The 20,199-nt window shown below is 45.0% G+C and overlaps 1 protein-coding gene across 1 annotated transcript in view; it reads left to right on the top strand.

Moving 5' to 3' along the window:
- The window catches only part of RALGAPA2 (Ral GTPase activating protein catalytic subunit alpha 2), a 252,419-nt gene that overhangs the window by 149,070 nt on the left and 83,150 nt on the right, over positions 1-20,199 (top strand). Inside the window, exons 25-32 of the mRNA XM_068986760.1 lie at positions 76-204; positions 1,258-1,316; positions 7,656-7,764; positions 9,818-9,928; positions 11,399-11,467; positions 11,726-11,863; positions 15,467-15,650; positions 18,924-19,695. Coding sequence (XP_068842861.1) covers positions 76-204; positions 1,258-1,316; positions 7,656-7,764; positions 9,818-9,928; positions 11,399-11,467; positions 11,726-11,863; positions 15,467-15,650; positions 18,924-19,695 — 1,571 coding nt within the window. The remainder of the gene's footprint in view (positions 1-75; positions 205-1,257; positions 1,317-7,655; positions 7,765-9,817; positions 9,929-11,398; positions 11,468-11,725; positions 11,864-15,466; positions 15,651-18,923; positions 19,696-20,199) is intronic.

The raw sequence follows: 20,199 nt of genomic DNA, 5'->3' as shown, positions 1-20,199 counted from the left end.
AAAACATGTTGTCGCTTATCTAACATTTCTAACGAAAAGGCCAGTGTGTGTCTCATTCCCCTTTCCTGTGTGCAGGCACCTCGTTCGGAAGCCCTCACCATTCTCGGGTCTCTGGTCTGCTTTCCGAACACCTACCGCGAGATCCCCCTGCGGCAGCCGGTACCTGAAGTTGCTGAAGTTGCCACGGGAGCAGAAGATGTCAAGGTACGTGATGCCATGATGGAATCTCAGGTTAGCATCTTCTCACTCGACCTGTGTGGTTCTGTGGTTCCCTCTTCCATTATTAAGCTCTGTGCTGCTTATCCCTGAGAGTTTTGCTCAGTCCTTTAGATATATCAATAGTTGTGTTTTTTTAGAACATTAGTTTTGTGGGATTAAATGAGCTAGATGCAGAGTGTGCTACAGTTGTAACTGATGGCTAGGTTCTGTGGTATTTTTTCTTAGATCTGTTTATCATCCCTGTGGATCGTAATTTTGTAATGAACCATTCTTTGTAATAATTTTATTAGTTTAATTAGGCTGCATTTGTGCATCAAATGAATTTATAAGAAATAATTGAAATATTCAATCCCATTATTGGCCTGATTAAATACTACTAATATTTGAAGTTCTAAATTATTCCTTGGAGAATAAAGCTGATATTTTTCCTCAGCTGACTTTGGGGCAATCAAAGATGGCTTTCAAATCAATCAATCAATTTGTGTATCTATAGTACCTATGAATAATATGTAATTCAGTGTACAGTATATAATCCAGGTAAAAAGAAAACTGAGATTTTTTTTTTTTTTTCCCCTTGCGTGTGTGCATGCTCAGTCACTTTTAGCCATGTCCAACTCTTTGCGACCCCATGGACTACAGCCCTCCGGGTTGCTCTGTCCATGGGACTCTCCAGGCAAGAATGCTGGAGTGGGTTGCCATGTCCTCCTCCAGGGAATCTTGCTGACCTAGGAATCATGCAGAATCTTTACCTGAGCCACCGGGGAAGCCCAGGAAGAATCATTTGCTCTGCTCAGTTTTTGTTGTGTACACAGAAACGCTCTTCTTTAGTGGGCTTTAGATCCTGGGGAGCCCCTCCCCGATCTGAGAGCACCATGGCACTTCCCCAGGCCTTCTGTGTCCTTCCCCAGGTTTCCTTGATTGGGGGCTCTGCCCTCCTCGGTCCTTCAGTGGACCCAGACTACCTTAAAACATGGACAGAACATGTGGGAAGTCAACTACTAAGCAAGGTTTTTACTTTCCTTCATTTTGTGTTTTTAGCACTGCCTCATAAGTATCTTACTGAAGAATGCCACAGAGGAGCCGAGTGAGTGTGCAAGGTAAATGTTGCAGGAAAGGTGAACTTGTTCAGGATTTTTAAGATACACATTCACGCGAACTCAGTGTTAAAAAATGCTGTCTTTCCACTTTACTTTTAGACTAAGAAGTACAGTAAGAATTATGTGGGGGGAATCATTTATTACTTTTTTTAAGAGGTGCCATTAATAAGTGAAAAGTGTAAAGTACAGAAGATTATGCCACCTGCTGTGTAATAAAAAGCAAGATTGTGAATATGTGGGTGTATTCCCTGATATTTTTAACATGGAAGAAAATGGGAAGATAAACCAAATCTTATAAAAACAATATACTTATAGGGTAGTGATTCTTACTCGGCAGTGGTTTTGTGCCCTGGGAGACATTCAGCAACGTCATTCACCAACATCATTCACCATCTGCTTGCCAATGATACTGAATTTATTTTTCTGGCTCCTTCTAGCCTCTTATATATTCAGGTTTATATATGAAACTGCCTGCTTGAACCTCACCTTGGATGTCCCAATACATCTAAACTGAACACAACCATAACTGACGCCTTGAGTCTGCTGTCTTCACCAGAGCCTCACTGTCTCAGGCTTCATCTCAGTATTTGTCACCATCATCTGCCCAGAAGCTTGGGAAAATCCTTGATTTCTCCTGTACCTGCTACATTCAAACCTTCAGCAAGTCTTGACAATACCATTTTCCCTCTCTCCCTTTAGTATAGAAAGGCAAATTTCTATCAAGCTAAGTGTGGAAAAGAAATGTGAATAATATGGTCAATCTTTTCTTCAGTTCAGTTCAGTCGCTCAGTCGTGTCCTACTCTTTGCAACCCCATGGACTACAGCATGCCAGGCTTCCCTGTCCATCACCAACTAGCAGAGCTTACTCAAACTCATGTCCATCAAATTGGTAATGCCATACAACCATCTCATCTTCTATCGTCACCTTCTCCTCTCGCCTTCAATCTTTCCCAGCATCAGGGTCTTTTCGAATGAGTCAGTTCTTCACATCAGGTGGCCAAAGTATTGGAGCCTTAGCTTCAGCATCAGTCCTTCCAATGAATATTCAGGACAGATTTCCTTTAGGATTGACTGGCTGAATCTCCTTGCAGTCAAGGGGGCTTTCAAGAGTCTTCTCCAACATCACAGTTCAAAAGCATCAGTTCTTCAGTGCTCAGCTTTCTTTACAGTCCAACTCTCACATCCATACATGACCACTGGAAAAACCATAGCTTTGATTAGATGGACCTTTGTTGGCAAAGTATTGTCTCTGCTTTTTAGCATGCTGTCTAGGTTGGTCATAGCTTGTCTTCCAAGGAGCAAGTGTCTTTTAATTTCATGGCTGCAGTCACCATCTGCAGTGATTTTGGAGCCCCCAAAATAAAGTATCTCACTGTTTCCATTTTTTCCCCATCTATTTGCCATGAAGTGATGGGACTGGCTGCTGTGATCTTCATTTTCTGAATGTTGAGTTTTAAGACAACTTTTTCACTCTCCTCATTCACTTTCATCAAGAGGCTCTTTAGTTCTTCTTCACTTTCTGCCATGAGGTTATTGTCATCTGCATATCTGAGATTATTGATATTTCTCCCAGAAATCTTGATTCCAGCTTGTGCTTCATCCAGCCCAGCATTTCAGTTGATCTACTCTGCATATAAGTTAAATAAGTAGGATGATAATATATAGCCTTGACGTACACCTTTCCCGATTTGGAACCAGTCCGTTGTTCCATGTCTGGTTCTAATTGTTGCTTCCTGAACTGCATACAGATTTCTCAGGAGGCAGGTCAGGTGGTCTGGTATTCCCATCTCTTGAAAAATTTTCCACAGTTTGTTGTGATTCACACAGTCAAAGGTTTTGGCATAGTCAATAAAGCAGAAGTAGATGTTTTTCTGGAACTCTTTCTGCTTTTTCGATGATCTGATGGATGTTGGCAATTTGATCTCTGGTTCCACTGCCTTTTCTAAATCCAGCTTAAACATCTGGAAGTTCACGGTTCTTGTACTGTTGAAGCCTGGCTTGGAGAATTTTGAGCATTGCTTTCTAGCATGTGAGATGAGTGCAATTGTGCGGTAGTTTAAACATTGTTTGGCATTGCTTTTCTTTGGGATTGAAATGAAAACTGACCTTTTCCAGTTCTGTGGCCACTGCTGAGTTTTTCAAATTTGCTGGCATATTGAGTGCAGCACTTTCACAGCATCAGCTTTTAGGATTTGAAATAGCTCAACTGGAATTCCTTCACCTTCACTAGCTTTGTTTGTGGTGATTGCTTCCTAAGGCCCACTTGACTTCACATTCCAGGATGTCTGGCTCTAGGTGACTGATCACACCATCATGGTTATCTGGGTCATGAAGATCTTTTTTGTTTAGTTCTTCTGTGTATTCTTGCCTCCTCTTCTTAATATCTTCTGCTTCTGTTAGGTCCATATCATTTCTGTCCTTTATTGTGCCCATCTTTGCATGAAATGTTTCTTTGGTATCTCTAATTTTCTTGAAGAGATCTCTAGTCTTTCCCATTCTATTGTTTTCCTCTATTTCTTTCTATTGATCACTGAAGAAGGCTTTCTTACCTCTCCTTGCTATTCTCTGGAACTCTCCATTCAAAAGGGTATATCTTTCCTTTTCTCCTTTGCCTTTTGCTTCTCTTCTTTCCTCAGCTATTTGTAAGCCCTTCTCAGACAACCATTTTGCCTTTTTGCATTTGTTTTTCTTGGGGATGGTCTTGATCACTGCCTCCTGTACAGTGTCATGAACCTTCGTCCAGACTTCTTCAGGCACTCTATCAGATCTAATCCCTTGAATCTGTTTCCCACTTCCACTGTGTAATCATAAGGGATTTGATTTAGGTCACACCTGATGAAGTCTTTGAAGAAATTTAAGTCTGAATTTGGCAATAAGGAGTTCATGATCTGAGCCACAGTCAGCTCCCAGTCTTGTTTTTGCTGACTCTTTAGAGCTTCTCCATCTTTGGCTGCAAAGCATATAATCAATCTGATTTTGGTGTTGGCCATCTGGTAATGTCCATGTGTAGAGTCTTCTCTTGTGTTGTTGGAAAAGGGTGTTTGCTATGACCAGTGCGTTCTCTTGGCAAAACCCTGTTAGCCTTTGCCCTGCTTCATTTTGTACTCCAAGATCAAATTTGCCTGTTATTCCAGGTATCGCTTGACTTACTACTTTTGCATTGTAGTCCCTTATAATGAAAAGGACATCTTTTTGGAGTGTTAGTTCTAGAAGATCTTGTAGGTCTTCACAGAACTTTTCAACTTCAGCTTCAGCTTCTTCAGCATTACTGGTTGGGCCATCAACATACTGTGATGTTGAATGGTTTACCTTGGAAACAAACAGAGATCATTCTGTCGTTTTTGACACTGCATCCAAGTACTGCCTTTCAGACCATTTTGTTGACTGTTGGCACCCCACTCCAGTACTTTTGCCTGGAAAATCCCGTGGACAGAGGAGCCTGGTAGGCTGCAGTCCAGGGCGTCGCTAGAGTCGGACACGACTGAGCAACTTCACTTTCACTTTTCACTTTCATGCACTGGAAAAGGAAATGGCAACCCTCTCCAGTGTTCTTGCCTGGAGAATCCCAAGGACAGTGAAGCCTGGTGGGCTGCCGTCTATGGGGTCGCACAGAGTCGGACACGACTGAAGCGACTTAGCAGCAGCAGCAGCATGGCTACTCCATTTCTTCTAAGGGATTCTTGCCCACAGTAGTAGATATAATGGTCATCTGAGTTAAATTCACCCATTCCAGTCCATTTTAGTTCACTGATTCCTAAAATGTCGATATTCACTCTTGCCACCTCCAGTCTTTCTTCAGTTCAGTTCAGTTCAGTTCAGTCGCTCAGTCGTGTCCTACTCTTTGCAACCCCATGAATCGCAGCACGCCAGGCCTCCCTGTCCATCACCAACTCCTGGAGTTCACTCAGACTCACGTCCATCGAGTCAGTGATGCCATCCAGCCATCTCATCCTCTGTTGTCCCCTTCTCCTCCTGCCCCCAATCCCCCCCAGCATCAGAGTCTTTTCCAATGAGTCAACTCTTCGCATGAGGTGGCCAAAGTACTGGAGTTTCAGCTTCAGCATCGTTCCTTCCAAGGAAATCCCAGGGTTGATCTTCAGAATGGACTGGTTGGATCTCCTCTTTCTTAGTTGTGTGTAAAAGGAGTTAGGCAGTGAAATTAGAGCCATATAAATGTAGAGAAGGAAGCAAACTAAAAATATGAGCAAGATTTCAAATAAACAGAGGAGAATTAAGAGAGAATATAGTTGTAATTGTGGGTGATAGTAATTCAGAAAAGTTAAGAAAAACAGTAAGGAGTTTCATTATATAAATTGGAGTGGGATGAGATGGCATGACAGCAACAGTATTAAGAGAGTGTATTGGAATACAGATTGTGAGTAAGATGATACTGCCGTTAGCTTAAAAAAAGTCTTGGTAGACAAACCTTCACAATCACAAAGGACATCCTCAGGATACAGAGAACATGCGGAGTCACTACAAGTATAAAAGAATAGGAAGATGCTAAATGAGGATGTTAAATGATGGAGCTCAAAGCAAGAAAAGATCAGAAAGAGCTGTTTAAAATGAGTGTGGCTTAGAACTCAAGGCAGATGAGTGTCGCTTAGGTTATAAAACCATTTTACAGGTCACTGTGTTCTCCATGGTGCAAGGCTAATAGTTACAGAGAAATGCAGATGTTCCTAGAAATGAGAGAGCTCTGCTCTTATCAAATTACATTTAACAAGTAGGTTAATGGGTCATTAAAAAAAAAGAATACACACACACACACATATGTATGTACACACATGCATGCAGAGGAAGAACAGCTCTTAAAATGGTAGAAATATGATGTGGGGCATAATTCCAAGTTGTACAGGTTGTAGGGAGTTGAACAATCAGAGTCTGAGTTAGGCCGAGGGAAGGTAAAGAGGCTTGGGGTAGAATGTAGACTACCTGGGAAGGCTGCAGAGTGAGATGCAAAGTACAGTTTTTAGACTGAAAATAGGTGTAGGAATTAGGCAAGAGGAGAAAGAAATGTAGACAGTTCTAGACCATCAGGAAAGCGTGGCGCTCCTGTCTAACGCTGGCACCTGGGAAATAAGAAAGGCCTAGCACACACCTTGTAACCAATGGGAAAGCACAGCTTTTACCCAGTGGTAGAAGGTGACATGTTTGTCAAGGAGCATTTTAATTCATTTGTTCTGAAGCACTTAGTCCATTCTGATCAGAAGAGGTGAGAAGCTAGTGAAGTGCAGTGGTTTTAAAACCTCAGAATAGATGGATTTTAATTGCTGAATTATTTTGAGCACACAAGAGCACTCAGTATGCAGGGCCAGGCCCTGTGTCCGATTTGATTGGCACTGGGTGTGGCCTTGTACTACAGAGAGCAGCAAACACACATTACAGCAAGCTTCTGGTTCCAAATAGAGGTTTGGAGCCCCTTTTTATTCAGAAAGTGAGCAGGTTGGTGGGGGGAGGGTTGGCGCAAGCATTTAAATTTCGTATATGTGCCTTCAGGAAACACCAAGAGAAATATGACTTTTTGATCATTGTAAAAGATAGTAAAAGTGAAAGTGAAGTCGCTCGTGTCCAACTCTGCCCATGGGATTCTCCAGGCAAGAATACTGGAGTGGGTTGCATTTCCTTCTCCAGGGGATCTTCCCGACCCAGGGATCAAACCCAGGTCTCCCACATTGCAGGCAGATGCTTTAACCTCTGAGCGACCAGGGAAGCCCTGAAAGAGTTGTCGGCCTCCTGGGCACCCAAGAGAGTGGCCCGTATCAATTCCAAAGAGAATTATTGCCCAATCTTGTTTATAATTGAAAAAGGTAATTTTTTAAAGGGCTATGCAACTTAAAGAATATAGTGTCTTAACACATTGTTTAAAAGAAGTAACAGTGAAACTTAACTTTGAAAGTTGTACTCAGGTATTCTTTACAATGAAATACAGGATTTGTCTCCTGTTTGTGGTAGGTGTTGTGTATTTTACTGTATGGAAAGAAATTATAAACTCAATTTCCAACAGTTTTCTAAGATTCATGTTTTTGATTCTTCCTCAAAAATATCCTGAAACAATAAAATGTGATACAAAAATTAGTTTCAGCAAAAATAAGTAGTACATGTGCTGTGACAATTCACATAAAATACACCAAGTATTTCATTAAGTATTTAATTACTAACCAGAAAACCAGTCTGTTGAGGGTACTTTATCTCTTTTTCTCAAGAAGACCTTTTGTTAATGTAGCTACAACTTTCCTGACTTTGTAAACAAGGTTTAAAATATCTTGTCATTGACAAATACCAAGAAAATGCATCTCTTCACAAGGGATTTCTTCCTTTTCCGTCTTCTCCAAAAGGTGCATTGCCATCTGCTCCCTCGGGATCTGGATCTGTGAGGAGCTGGCACAGGGCACGAGCCACCCTCAGCTGCAAGAGGCCGTCAACGTCATTGGTGTCACTTTGAAGGTACTTCCAGTTCATCATGTGTATTTGACATCGAGTGTCTCAGATAGTCAACCTGTTGTAGGTTGAATTAGCACCATCCCTATTTCCCCCTATGTTACAGAGGGTTTTGGTGCAAAAATTCTTTCTCTGAAAGCCACGTGGAACATTCTGTGAGGGTCCCGGGCGGGGCTGCCAACGGCTGCTTCCAGCGAGGTGGCTGCCTTCTGGCCATCCGCCGCCTGAGCTTTGGGGAAATGGGCCCCGGGTTGGCACCTGTGATCACGTGCTGATGAGAGGGTCAGGGATGTATTTCATCCTCATGTCCTACCGCCCTCCGCCTGCTGGTGACACCATCCCCCTCAAAGGCCCCTGTAGCCTTAGTGCCTGGCATCCTGGGCCCGCCACCTGGAAGGAAACTGTCCCGCTTGTCCCTGCTCAGCTCAGCAGAGCACCTCTCAGTGGCTTCTCTCTGCTGTCTACCCTTCTTCTCTCACACCTCTCTGCATTCTTAGCTCGTCTTGTCTGCTGTGTCCCTCACTGCACCGTTGTCACCTTGTCTGTCTCTGGCTGAGATGACAGAGCCACGCCTGCCTCGTGTTTCCACCATGTGACTTGCCTAGTGGGAGGCAACGGGGCCGCCCCGGGGCCCACTCTCCCCATGTTGAGTTGCGCGGGGCATTAGGAATATGATGGAGAACAGGATGCAGGAAGATAAACACACAGGACCAGCAAACACACAGAAAGAATTGGCTCTCAGCCCTTAAGGCTGTATGGAAGTTTCGCCGGGGGAGGAAGAGGAAGCAGAAGAGCTGGAGGGGGTGGGCCTGGTGGCCTCGTGGGGAGATGACATCTCTGGCTGTGACCTGCAAGCCATGGCAGCACCTGCCGAATGCAGACCTGGGGGCCCAGTGTCTGGATAGAGCAAGGAGCAGGTGCAAAGGCCCTGGGGCAGAAATAAGCCAGAGTGTCTGAGGAGCGGACAGAGGCCCTGAGGGTCAGCTGGCGGGAGGCCTGGGTGGCCAGAGGAGGCCATGGAGCCCCTTGGGGCCAGGTGCTCTCAACCAAGTTTCCTTGTGCCTGTCAGGAGAGGGCAGTCAGTACCTGTTGTGCGGAAGCTGAACTAATCACCTTTCCTTCTCATCCTGTGCTTCGTCACTGAGGTGCTTGACTTCTCTGGTTATTTCTGTGGCCCTCTGGTCAGCTGATGTCTGCTTTGTGCAGCCGGGCACTCCTGGCATGGAAGTAGCTGAGAGGCAATTCCAAAGGTCTCCCTGGACAGGACACAGATTTAGTGACGAACCTTCTGTCCTGGCTCATGGGGTGTGGCTACTGTGCGGCCCAGGGTCTGACCAGGGAAGGAGCAGTAGGGGTCCTCATACCTCCCACGCACCCCCAGTCCATGGGCCCTGCGGGAATTGCCCCTCCACCCTGCCATCTCCTGAGAGACTGAGATACCCGGAGAACTGTGGACACCTGCCAGACACAGAAAACAGACTCAATAATTGAATTTGCCGTAATTTTGAATTACGTCCTCCTAGTTCCACATTTTTCACATTTCTTAGAATGCTATCTGTGCAGGTTAAGCTTAATTTCATAGGATGGAAAGTCTTTTGATCAATCCTTGTTTCTCCAAGTGTAAAATGAAGATAACATCCACCTTATGGAGTTGTTAATGAAGAGTTATCAAGGTGAAAATGAGAAAAATTCTTGTAAGAGGTTCAGCACACCGGGGCTACTCAATAATGTACTACATTTCAATTTCCTCCAGTCGTCAAAACTATCGTTTGTGTGATCTGGATAAGACAGTTGAATTTATGGTTGTAATTTCCAAATGATTAAACGTTTCTGCAGAGTGTTATGTAGATTAACACAACTCTGTGTAGACAGAAGGCAGTTAACAGGGTGGTGACCATGTACAAACTGGTGATAAGATACACTTTTCAGATATTTAATGCAGAACAAGGACATGGGCCCTCAGAGGGAACTGAAAAGAAATCCTTGTCGTGTCCTCCTTTAGGAATGCCGCACATGTGTAGTGAGGTTATTTAGTGTGGGGTTTTGTTTCCTTTTCTAGTTTCCTAACAAAACTGTGGCCCAGGTAGCCTGTGACGTGCTTCAGCTGCTAGTCTCCTACTGGGAAAAGCTTCAGATGTTTGAAACCTCCCTGCCTCGGAAAATTGCAGAAGTAAGTCTTTTCTTCCACCATAATGCTCAAACAGCAGCGTTTCCTCTTTTTATTACATTTGATATTTAATGAATTCTAGATTCTCCAATAATTGTTGGAGCACCGACTGTTAAACTGCCATGTGAGCCACCCATTTTCAGAGTAAATTACGCTGGCCCTTCTCAGCTGCGATTTCAGGCACCGAGTAAGAAGCCACCAGTGTTCCAGGGCAGGCTCACACTTTGGGAGTTTGAAAGGCAGACACGACCACAACAAAGAGACCTTTTGTCGACTGGGCTTCATTCATCCAGAGTAATTTGGATGATGCCAACAAGGAGTAGGCAGCTGGTCGTGATGCCCTGTGTGCGGGGGCTGGGGGAGGGGGGCTTTCCCAGAGCGAAGGCCTGGGCTGTGCGTTCTGCCACCAGCATGATTGCCCAGCTGTAATGAGCTTACCACTGTCGTACCCTTGGGGTGGGGTGGGGGGAGTGGGTCGTTGGTGGAGGAGAGGGGCAGAAGGAGCAGGAAGAATGCCTTAAACGATGACACCCTGGAGGTCAGTGGCATGAGAGGGTGCTATCTTGCAGGAAGTAGGTACCCTCACCCTGAAGGAGCTGGGTGCTAAGGCTCATCTCTTCTTTAAATAAGCCCTTGTTCCATACACACCCAGTGGAGAGAGGAAGTAAGGTGATTTACTTTTTCTTAACCCTGAACAAATGTCACCCATGAGGTCACTTTGTTCTCTCAGATATGTCAGAAATCACAGGTGATCTTCGACCTCAGGGGACCCAGAGTGAAACAGAGCTTTGGATTTTAGGAATGTGAGATGCTGCCATATGTAAAGTTGGGCTTTAGAACAACCGTGTAATTTATCACCTAAATGGGGATGCCTTTGAGAATGAAATAGATGTTACTACCGTGGCTCAGCTGATAAAGAATCTGCCTGCAAGGCGAAAGACCTGGGTTCGATCCCTGGGTTGGGAAGATCCCCTGGAGAAGGGAAAGGCTACCCACTCCAGTATTCTGGCCTGGAGAATCCCATAGACTGTACAGTCCATGGGATCACAAAGAGTTGGACACGACTGAACGACTTTCACTCGCTTACCCTGGCAACCCAGGTCAGTGGAGACCTGGGGTGTGTTATAAGAAAAGTAAATGGGTGCATGTTCGTAATTACCTTTGGAAGTATTCATTGCTTTCATCACCAGAAGGGTGGAGGCTGATGCTGGAAATGGTGTGACCACAGACAAAACCACCCTTTCCTCTGGGCCCCGATCTCCCCGCCAGCAGAGTGGGGAGACAGCTGTGGCCATCGCCCTCTCTGGCCTTCAGGCCGTGCAGGTCACCGAGGTGACTCTTTGCCTGTGTCACCTCCCTCCAGGAGCTGGCCCCCTGGCTGGGTGTGGTGGCAAGGCCATCCCGAACCTCTTGCCTGGCGGCTCCCAGGACGGTACCGTGGTCTGTCTGATCGGGAATTTGTCTTCTCTGCAGATCCTTGTGGCCACAATTGCTTTTCTGTTACCAAGTGCAGAGTACTCCTCGGTGGAGACAGACAAGAAGGTAAGTGGCCCATCTGCTAGGTTCTCCCCAGGATTTGTTTTTTTAAAGACATGACTCAGGTGGCAGATGCTGTCACATGCAGGGCTTTATAACCTCCCCTGTTCGGACTGGCCCTGGCCTCTCTCTGTGAAAGCCTCCTTCACCCCTATGTCCCTAAAGAATGGTTGTGGTGCTGGAAGGTTCTGTTTCCTATAACAGCACACAGTGGTGGAGTCTGCGAGGCTGTAGGCTGAGGCTCTGGTCTGCTTCCTCCTCCAGTTCCTCGTGTCCCTGTTGCTCTGCCTCCTGGACTGGTGCATGGTGCTGCCAGCGGGCACCCTCCTCCACCCCGTGTCCACGGCGGCCCTGGACGAGCAGCCCCCGGCCCGGGCCCCCTTGCTGGATTACATCTACAGGGTGAGTCCCCCCTCCACCCTGGGCCTTGGGGTACAAGGTCTGGACTGGAGCCTCAGACAGTCCTCCAAACAGGTTGCTGTTGTTCAGTTGCTCAGTCATGTCCGACTCTTTGCGACCCCACTGACTGCAGCACGCCAGGCTTCCCTGTCCTTCACCAACTCCTGGAGTTTGCTCAAACTCATGTCCATCGAGTTGGTGATGCCATCCTACCATCTCTTCCTCTGTTGTCCCCTTCTCCTGTCTTCAATCTTTCCCAGCATCAGGGTCTTTTCTAATGGTTGGCCCTTCTTAGGCATTCCTGTACTTATTTGTGCCCTTTGGACAAGGCTTTATGGGGCTTCAACATTTTAAAAGAAGTGAATGACTTCAGGAGTGTTCACAGAATAATTATAATTACAGAGAAGCCATGATTACCTGGGCTTCCCTGGTGGCTCAGACAGTAAAGAATCGCCTGCAGTGCAGGAGACCTGGATTCGATCCCTGGGTCGGGAAGATCCCCTGGAGGAGGGCATGGCTACTCGCTCCAGTATTCTTACCTGGAGAAACACATGGACAGAGGAGCCTGGCGAGCTATAGTCCATAGTGTCGCAGAGTCAGACACGACTGAAACATCTTAGCAGACAGACAGTGATTATCCCAGGCACAGTGCAGGTATTTTACCTGACTGTCAGCATTAAACAACTGCAGTTTGCTCAGACTCCCCCAGTGTTTATGGAACATGGTCCATACCTGCTTCGTTTTGAAAAGAATCTTTATTGTAGGAATATCTACAGCCCTAGTTAGCCAAAATCTCTTTATCAGAGGAAGAAAAAGTACAAGAATCCCAATCTTCTCTTTGCTTTCAAAGATCTTCAGAAATAAATTAAAGCAATACAGTATATTACATCAAATTATCAGCATCATCATTTTTATAATACCTAAGACATTGGAATTTCACCCCCTACCACTGACTAGGTGTGGTGTTTACTCTGGACCCTTAGCACCATCCTTCCAAACAGGCCTTACAGCCCTCCCTGCGGAAGCCTTATCTATCTATCTGTCTCTATTATATCCATCCATCTATCGCTTGTGTGTCCATTGCATAGGGCTCCCCAGGTGGCGCTAATGGTAAAGAACTTGCCTGCCAGTGCAAGGAACCTCAGAGATACAGGTTCAGTCCCTGGGTCAAGGAGGGTATGGCAACCCACTCCAGTATTCTTTGTCTGGAGAATCCCATCGACAGAGGAGCCTGGTAGGCCATAGTCCATGGGGTCAAAAAGAGTTGGACATGACTGAAATGACTTAGCACGCACACACACAAACCATTGAATAATTACTGTGAGGTAGGAGCAATTCCTTTGCTTATTTTTATAGTAATTAAACTTAAAAATAATTTTAAAAAAGATGCTTGGGGCTGGTGCAAGGGGATGATCCAGAGAGATGATATGGGGTGGGAGCTGGGAGGGGGGTTCAGGATTGGGAACTCATGTACACCCGTGGTGGATTCATGTCAATGTATGGCAAAAACCAATGCAGTATTGTAAAGTAAAATAAAGTAAAAATAAAAATTAAAAAAAAATTTCTAGGCATTTCCCTGGCAGTCCAGTGGTTAAGACTTTGCCTCTCAGTGCAGGGGGTGCAGGTTCAATCCCTGTTCTGGGGAGCTAAGATGCCTCCTGCCTTAGGCGCCAAAGAAACAAACAAACCCATAAAACAAATATAACAAATTTTATAGCAATATAACAAATTCAATAAAGACTTTATAAAAAAATGGCCCACGTCAAAAAATGAAGATTTCTTAAGTCATTAACAGATTGCTTTGTTGCTTTATTTTAAAATGCATTCAGTTAAAACCGAAAAAGCTGCTTAACCATGGTTGAAATTCTGCTAAAAAAGTATTTTGTACTTTTAAATGGTTTCTTGAATGGTCAAGGATTTTAGTAACTATGTTCAGATGAAGCAGATATTTCTGTCATCACTATGACTTATAAACCTAGACGAGGCTTGGCCTAAGCCACTAAAGTAGGTGCAGTCATTTAAATTCATGTTTAGCATTCCTTTTCTTAAAACGTCTCTCTCAAAATGCTTCACCAACATAAAAATCACTTTGTAGTTAATGTGATAAATAAATTTACTGGATAATCCTTTACTTTTTTCTTTTTTTAAGGAAACTTTTTCCACTGAAGTATCCTATGCATCCAAAAAACTGCATCCATCAATTCTAAGTGAATTTTGGAGTTTCACCAAGTGGGCACACCTGTGAAATGGGCTCCCAACTCTAGAAACGGAGCGTCCTGGCATTCCAGGAGCCCCCATGCATGTAGCCCCCACACAGACCTGGGGGTGACCACTGTCTTGTCACAGCAGACACTTGTTTTTGGCTGTTGGACTTTATACTTTACAGAATCGCCCAGTGTGTCCTTCTGGTTGACATATGTATGCCTTTCTGGTGGATATACACCTAGTGATGGAGTTGCTGGAACTCGTGTGTTGTGCGTTAGGAGTGAACACACAGTAATTTTCCAGGGTGACTGTGCTGAGAACTGCAGCTGCTCCACACCCTGGCTGACACTTTGTCTCTGCTAGGTAGGCAGTGATATCATGTTGTGGTTTTATTAATCATTTGTATTTCATACATTGATGGCATCTGACTAATAGAAATTAGTTCTTTCGATGACAGAAGCTCAATTTTTTTATATTAACGAGGGCGCTACCCTCATTTTCCTGTACTGTTCTTTGGCTAGGAAGAGGGCGTATTCGGGTGGGCGTCCCCTGCTGGTCTTGATCCTTTGTAGCCATGGATGAAAGTTGCAGTTACCGCCAGCCTCCTCCAGTCCCCAGGAGGCAACACAATTGGAAGGAACTGAATCGAGACACATCCAGCCCAACCTCAGAGTTCATCATCTAAAAACAATCTTTCCTTAGTTCTTAAAAGCATCACATTCATCTTCTTAAAACTCAGTTTTTTACATTTATGATCAGAAAGGAAACTTTAGTATAGCAATTAGCTCACCTATACACATTGACATCCTCAAGATGGTTGTGGGCATGGCGTCAGCTTTGGTCATTGGCAGTTTGTAAATGACCAGTGAGCTTTCAGGAAACTCATCTTGAGAAAGTAAGGATACTTTTAGAATTTGTGTTAGATTTACTTCATCAGTTATACCTTTTAAAAAGCGTATCAGATTGGCCCCTCCAAGTCCTAGTGTCATGAGTTACACGGATTCAAATCCGTGAACATTTATGCACTAGGTCAGCAGTTTCTGCTGATGGCTTTCATTCTGATTGCCACTGTGGGTGGTGGGGCACCCGTGGCCCATTGCGTGCCTCGTCGTCACCTCTCTCGTGCCTCCATGGACAGGAGCAGCACCAGGCATGTGCAACCACCACACAGAGTGCCAAAAAGCACGCTTGCTGACTTTTGCTTTCCTTTTGCCATTGATACAACAGGAGCGCAATAAGCATGTTCATAGCAAGAAGGTGTTTTAGGACAGAAAGGATTTGATGTTCTCAGGAATTATCAAGCAGGAATCCTGCCTCCCAGGGGCTGCTGTCGTTTGACAGCCCGTCAGGGGGCAGGCAGTGGGTGGCATTCCCAGCACACGCTCCCTCCTGTGCACGCAGGTTCTGCACTGCTGCATTTGTGGCTCAAGCACGTACAACCAGCAGAGCCGCTACACCTTGACCCTGGCGGACCTGTCGTCCTCGGATTACGACCCCTTCCTGCCGCTGGCCAACGTGAAGAATTCTGAGCCGGTCCAATTTCATTCATCAGCAGAACTGGGCAACCTGCTCACTGTTGAAGAGGGTAAGGCTCTTCAGGCTATTCATTGCTGTGGGCAGCAGAAGGGAAATTGGTAGCCGTTTGTGAGTACTCGCTGTGTTATTTTCTAAGAAGCTAGTGGTTACAATCTGGGTTTCTGCAGTGCTCTGTGATATCAAGTCCTTCCTTCTTCGTTTCCTCTTTCTCTGTCCTCCCCTTTCTTCTCCCATCTGAGTTGAGTTTTATATGCTCGAGGACCTGTGGGAGGCACAAATCCCCACACACAGTCCACTTTCTGTCCCCAAGGAGTTTTTCATCTCATGGGGAGATAGGAATCAGGCAGAAGGACTCATCATGTGTGGCATGGGAGCCCTGTACAGGTTTCCCATGGAGAAGCACCTAAGTCAGACTTGGGAGGAAGGGCAGCCTTTGCAAGGAGCTGGTGGAGAGGGACCAGCTGGGGGTCACCAAGACAGACGGAGGCAGGATGGTTCTGCTCCCAGCAGAGGGCCTGTTGTAGATGTGGGTAGGTCAGGACGTAGGCTGTCAGTCCTTCTCCACCACGCTTCTCCCCAAAATGATGGGAGCCCATCTCTACGCTTTGGAATATAGTCAGAATGTGGGGGAGAGTTATCTGTATGTGTGATAACATTGCCTAGAATCACACACACACACACACACACACACACACTTGAGTGCCTGTGAAACTAGTAAACCCTGAACAGTGATGCACGGTCTTGGTAACCGTGCTGATATTGTCCTGTTGCCGCTCAAGATGTTTACCATTCGGGTGAAGGATGTTTGAAATTTCTCCATGTTATTTCTTGCAAGTAAAGGTGACTCTTCAGTTGTCTCAAAAAGTAAAAGTTAAAAAGAATGTGGATATACAGCATTAGATCATCCATGATAATTTTATGGACCTTGCAAGTTAAAAACCTAGGGCTGAGAACGAACCTTGAAGGTAAAAACATCCTCCAAGAAAAAAGAGTGAGGGCAGAGTGAGGGAAATGGATGAAGAACCATTCAGTGTCGTTAATTCATTGTTTATAACCAAACTGTTTCCAGTTAGATAGTTTCTGATAAGCAATGTTATATTTTTGTCTATCATTTTAAAATGATTCTTTCATAGACCATTTGATGTAATGACTACTTTCAAACAGAGTTACAAGTGAGAGATACAGCCACCTTACAGCCAAAGTGGCTGTTGGCTCGGCTCGAAGAGGAGCCATCAGTGGTACAACACCTGCTCACTCGTCTCATCTTTAATACCTAATTGCTTAAAAAGAAGAGAAAGGAGGAGCTTTAAAAAAAAAGAAAGAAAGTTAAAGGACAATCTAAAATTACTGCTTTTATATTTCCTCTCTAAATTTAGAAAAATGAAATAAATATATGGAATATGATTTTATATAGCCTGCAGAAGTCACAAGCTTATTTCTTCATTAATGGGATCTAGATTTCCTCCTGATTTTTCAGGGCAGCCCTGGGCAGTTGATGCAGGTGAAGTCTGCCAGGGAGAAATAGTTCTTATTCCACAAATATTCTCTTTCCTTTTCGATACCAAAGATATTTGGGGTGAGTCATTTTTTATGACGAGTAATGTGACTCTAGGTTAATTTCCCCTTGCAGAATTCAAGCATGTTCATTAAAATACAGATCTGTATTTATCTCAGATTATAAGTATGACCTACGTAAGTAAAAGTAGAGAGGGTTGCTTTTCCAGTTGTTTTCTGCGGTGGTCCTGGTTCCAGTCGGACTTTTCTTGTTAGTGTCGAAGCCTGTGCTTCTGTGTCATCGTAATGCAATGTCTTACGTTATGGACTCCTGAGCCCCCAGCTGGCTGCAGCTCTGCTGTAGAGGCATTAACATTTCTGATGGGGTGTGTATTCATATGGGATGATAAGCATGAATAAAAAGCATCTGTAACTTTTGAAAAAGTTAATATGTACACAAAAGCAGAGGCATTCATCACTGTGATTCTAAGGGAATGAGTCGAGGTGTTTTAAATTTCTCAGCTGTATGGAAATTGTCCACAGGTCAGAGGGTCCAGAAGAAACATTTCATCTCAGAGACACATGCAGATGACCTCCTCTGCTTCTAAGAAACCTGGGGTTTAAATGAAATTTTATTTTGCATTGTTGAATACAGATGATTTCTTGTCCACCGCCCCCTAAAATATTAAGAAGTTCTAAAGAAGTTAGGACTATTTCAGTCATCATGCACAATTTCCTAGATGCTAGGATTTGATTGTTTCTAGGATTTTTACATCATAAAATTGATGTTTTATAAATAAGCCAATTAGATTTCTAATGTCTAAGGGGGAGGATGTTTAGCACACGAAAGCATATTTATACTTAGTGATAACTTTTAATATTTGGTTTTTCATGTCGTGAATTTAAAAACCAAGTATTTCTTAAGAATTTATTAAGCCTTTAAGCCCAAATTATAAAACTTAGTTTATTTAAGTATCTAGTGATTTTTTTTTTAATTAAAAGTTTTCGTTTTGACCTGTTCTTAGATTGACACACAGCTATTTTGTAAACGTGGTGGATTAAGATTTCTGTAACTGCTTTGAGGCTTCAGTAATCGTTTCAGCCCTTACTTGTGGATTTTACCTGCTTCCCCATCATATCGCAAGCATTTCACACAGCCCCTTTGATTGCTATTGTCAAAGTCCTTCTATACATCTGAAGTCTTAAACATTTTATAAATTAGTTGCTCCTGGGCATTTAATCAACTACAAATTCAGTGAAAGCTTTCTAAGTAATTCCATGAATTATTAATATATCAGATTCTGTTAAATATTTAAAATGCCCTAGCAACAAAACATAAATAGTCACAATAATCCTAAAGCAAATTGCTTCAAATATATGTAGGCCATCCCAGGCTTGATTCATCCCCTTATCGGTGTCTCTGTTTACCCAACAAAGGGAGCGAGGCCACCCCCCCAGCCCTCGTCCCCAGCCCTCCAAGCTGCCCTGCTCTCCAAGGGCAGATGTCTACCTCCCCGAGCTCTTAGAGCCGTCAGTGCTAAAGGGTCTGTCTCTGGTTTGTAGCTGTACCTGAACATTTTTAAATGTCCCTTTCAGAATGAGACCTTCCTATAAATTGGTTCTTTTAGCCATCTATTTAAATTGTGCTTGTAAATTCAAATAGAATGAATGTCCAAAGAAGAAAAACAGGTGGAAAAAAATAATCCCCAAACTTAAAAAAAAAAAAAAAAAGCTTCCTCCTTGCTGGGGATGGGTCGCGGTCCGGTGGTGGCCCCTTCTCACTTTCCTTCTCCGCTGTGTCCCCGTGTCCCCATCTCACTGTCAGCAGAGAGGAGGAGAAGGAGCCTGGGGCTGATCCCGCTGACCGCGCGCATGGTGATGGCGCACCTGGTCAACCACCTGGGCCACTTCCCGCTCTGCGGGGGCCCCGCCGTGCTGCACAGCCTGGTGGGTGAGCACCACGACAATGCGCACGCCGACGCCACAGAGCTCTCCCCAGACGTGTTCAGGAGCCCCAGCCTGCAGCTGTTTGTGTTCAACGACAGCACCCTCATCTCCTACCTACAGACGCCTGCGACGGGTCCTGCCAGTGGGTCGCCAGCGGGCGCCCCCTCAGACGTGCGAGTGATCGTGAGGGACATCTCAGGGAAGTACTCGTGGGATGGGAAGGTGCTCTACGGACCCCTGGAAGGCCACTTAGCCCCCAAGGGCAGAAGCCCCTCATTCCTCATCTCGGGCTGGCGACCCCCAACCCCTAGACCTCAAAGGGCTCCTTCTCAGACTGAGGAGGGAGAGGATGTCCTCGACAAATTACTTGAAAACCTTGGCCACACGAGTCCCGAATGCCTTTTGCCGTCCCAGCTCCGTCTGAATGAACCTTCCCCACCCCCCTGTGGCATGAACTGGGACCAGGAGAAGGAGATCACCAAGGTCCTGCTGCGCCAGAGCACACAGGAAGACGAGTATATCCAGAGGTGCAACTCGGATGTGGCCATGAGGGTCGCCAGCCAGGAGCCGCCGTCCCCTGTGGAGCCCCGGGGAGCCTTCTACTTCTGTAGGCTGCTGCTCGATGACTTGGGAATGAATTCTTGGGACAGAAGGTAACAACCCTCTCTAGACCTTCAGTTGTCTTGTTTTGTGTGTGTGCGACTGTTCTTCTCAGTTTAGGGTTTGAGAAAAAGAGAACAGAAAATGGAGATTTTTCTCTGTTTCAGTATTAATAGCTGGAGGAGAGCATGCCTACCCACTCCAGTATTCTCGCTTGGAGAATCCCTTGGATAGAGGAGCCTGGTGGGTTACAGGCCATAGGGTTACAAAGAGTCAGATATGACTGAAGCAACTTAGCACACACACGTAGCTTATTTTCTGCTGCTAAAAAGTCATGTCCGATGCTTTGTAACCTCATGTACTATACAGTCCATGGAATTCTCCAGGCCAGAATACTGCAGTGGGTAGCCTATCCTTTCTCCAACAGATATTCCCAACCCAGGTATTGAACCAGTGTCTCCTGCGTTGCAGGCACATTTCTTTACCAGCTGAGCTACCAGGGAAGACCCTAAATTAAAACTAAAAACAAAACTAATTGTGCTCTACTGATGCACAGA

The sequence above is a fragment of the Capricornis sumatraensis genome, chromosome 15 (genome assembly GCF_032405125.1).
Source record: "Capricornis sumatraensis isolate serow.1 chromosome 15, serow.2, whole genome shotgun sequence".
Lineage (NCBI taxonomy): Eukaryota > Metazoa > Chordata > Mammalia > Artiodactyla > Bovidae > Capricornis > Capricornis sumatraensis.
The sequence above is the reverse complement of the archived record's forward strand: the minus strand, read 5'-3'. Positions and strand labels throughout refer to the sequence as shown.